The 2808-nt window shown below is 40.1% G+C and overlaps 1 protein-coding gene across 1 annotated transcript in view; it reads right to left on the bottom strand.

Annotated features, from left to right (window-relative positions):
- The window catches only part of prrc2c (proline-rich coiled-coil 2C), a gene marked incomplete in the record, with an annotated part of 90325 nt that overhangs the window by 8600 nt on the left and 78917 nt on the right, over positions 1-2808 (bottom strand). The window contains 2 exon segments of the mRNA XM_014026140.1: positions 2289-2531; positions 2624-2750. Coding sequence (XP_013881594.1) covers positions 2289-2531; positions 2624-2750 — 370 coding nt within the window.

Consider the following 2808-nt stretch of genomic DNA (forward strand, 5'->3'; position numbering starts at 1 on the left):
GTTGCTTGAAGCGCGTCCACCATAGACTTTGTATGTAAACCTGCTGCTCCTGACGCTGAAATCATGTTTGGTGTGAACGCACCATTAGCCTTTTCAGTGCTTCACAGTTGAGTTGATCCTTTAGTTTTGTGACCAAAAGGTTCGATCTGAAGGAGGAAGCYAACAATATTTACCTGCTGGATTATAAACAACAGCCATGTGAGGACACTCTGCTGTGGTCATAAACTTTATCAGCCTCAGGAGCCGAAGTCTGCAACAAAGTGGTGAGTTGTTTTTTATTAAGATTATTATATTAATCAAGAGAATAACTGGGTCTGCCTTGTTGCTCAGGAAGCTACTGTGAGCGCCTCGAAGCGAGGCTGCAGGACGGCTAACATTTCTTCATGTGAAACAGCTCTGAGCTGCGCTTCTTCCTGTTCCATATTTAACTGGAATGATCCATTCCCAGTTAAATTTAAAAGATTTGATGGTCAGCTCGTCTGATTTTATGACCACCTGAATGTGTAACTTGTGTTTCCTCCTCCTTACAGCTCCCTCGGTACTGCTCGGTCCGAAACCAGATGTTTTCACAGAAATCAAACCAGATTAASGCAGCTTCCAAACGTGACTCTAGATGTTTTTCACAGCGACCCTGTCTGACGCTTGTGACAGAGATCCCACTGAGTCAGACCTGATGAACCCAGTTTCCTCCTCTTTTCTTGGTCCCATCTTCTGTCTGAGCAGAGCTGTCTCCACTCTGTGTGACTGCTTCACATCTGTACGGATGGACGGTTTTATCTTTAGTTTCATAGTGAAATCTGATTCACTATCATAGGCGTGCATAACAAGAAGTCAGATTGATATCTTTGATGTCACATAGCAACAACTGTTTACCTTAGCAACTAAAGTTATGGTTTCAGGCTCTGCTCCGTAGCTCCATTTAGCAGGTGGAAAATCGTATTTTTTAATATCTTTTCATTACAGTTGTGAATTTAAATCACAATTTTAAATAAAACATATGAATGCAAAATATGAGAAAATACACGTTTTTGTTTTTTTCCTTCATTTCACCTTTAAGACTTTTAAAGACTTTTTAATGCCAACTGAAATTAAATTTAGGACTAATTCCACAATAAACACAAATGACAAAATAATAAAACTGTGGCAAAAAAACTCATGAATCAGTATTTTTGGTTAAAGTATTCAAATATTGCTAATTGTTTTTATCCATTTCTAACTGCTGTTTGGTCAAATATAGAAAAAATATTCTTAGCAGTCAGTTTAACGACCCAAAATGTGTAGTTTTAGGACCCACAGTGGGGTCTTAGCCCCAATTTGCTGTAGATGAAACCTTAAAACAGGACTATTCAACTGGCGGCCCGTGGGCCACATCTGACCCACGAGAGACCAAAATGTGGCCCACCAATTTGTTCATTCATCTCTTAAGTCCAAACCCCCGGTTTTCTACTTTAATTACTTTAAGTTGTTGTAGTTAGACAAAGACATGTTTGTATCTACAGAAACATCAGAATCTTGGCTACAAGCTGGTAAAAACGTTTCTATGAACATCTAAAACAGATAAATTACAAGCAGTTGAAGATAAAACTATGAAMGTGAAAATAAAATTGTTATAAAAAAGTTGGCAAGTCAGAGATGTTAAAATAATATTTGTGTTAAACAGGAGGCAGAATGTGTTCTTTTTGTTTTTGATATAGTTTTACTGTTACTACAGTTCTGTATGTTGTATCCATGATTAAATGCAAAAAAAACTAATTCAAAGGTAACAGATCTTTGTAATACTTGGTTTATTTACAAAATGATTTTAACTGCTGGATGTTCGGCCCCTCAGCTGTTGTTCTGCAGTAACTGTGGCCCCGGAGCGGTTCAGTTGAACAGTCCTGCCTTAAAGTGTCTGTGACATCAAAGTTTGTAAGAAAAGTGAATGCATTTTGAAATGACAACATTTTTAAAATATTACAAAACTAATTTCACTTTGCTCAGATGAACAGTTGGTGAGATATTTGATTTAAGTAACAGGAAGTGATGTCAAAGGGGAATGTCTGCATGTGAATATTTAAAAAAATAAATGCTACCAAATATTTAAATATTTGAGATGAATTAAAATCATCCTATTTACAATGTGTTAACATTTTTAGGACTTCTAAAAGACTGATTTAAGACATTTTAAGGCTAATTAAGGCCTTATTTTTGAATTGATGAATTCAATGACTTTTAAGACTTTAAGGACCTGCAGGAACCCTGTTCAAACACAGGAAACAACAACGTGGGTCAGCAGCAAAACCACCAACCTTCAGGTCCTGCTCRGCCTTCAGAGCCACCTGAGAGCCTCGGGGTGGCAGCAGGGGTCCAGGGGGTCCTCTGGGAGGGTGCTGACTGTGCTGCGGATGCTGCTGCCGTGGGTGAGGCATAAGGCCGCTGCTCACGTTGGGGGAGATAGGAGGACCCATTGAAGACCTCTGAACTCCTCCAGCAAAAGAGTTAGCATGTGGAGGACGAACCAGAGGAGACACGATGTTCGGCTGGGACAGAATCTGGATGAAGACAGAAAAGAAAATAAGTGTCTCCAGTTGTGTTGGAGCTTCAACAGAACTCATGACAGAGAGAATGCTGAGTCATGTTTAACCTGAGGGTTGAACTGGCTCGGGAAGTGCTGAGTCATCCTCATGCCAGCAGAGCTGGGCTGGAACTGCTTCTGGTAGAGCATGCTGTTCATCTTACTGGACTGGCTGCTGGGAGACGTGGAGCTGGCCCTGCAGGACAAACAAACAAACAAACACACACACACACACACACACACACACACACACA

Source organism: Austrofundulus limnaeus, unplaced genomic scaffold (genome assembly GCF_001266775.1).
Source record: "Austrofundulus limnaeus strain Quisiro unplaced genomic scaffold, Austrofundulus_limnaeus-1.0 Scaffold529, whole genome shotgun sequence".
NCBI lineage: Eukaryota > Metazoa > Chordata > Actinopteri > Cyprinodontiformes > Rivulidae > Austrofundulus > Austrofundulus limnaeus.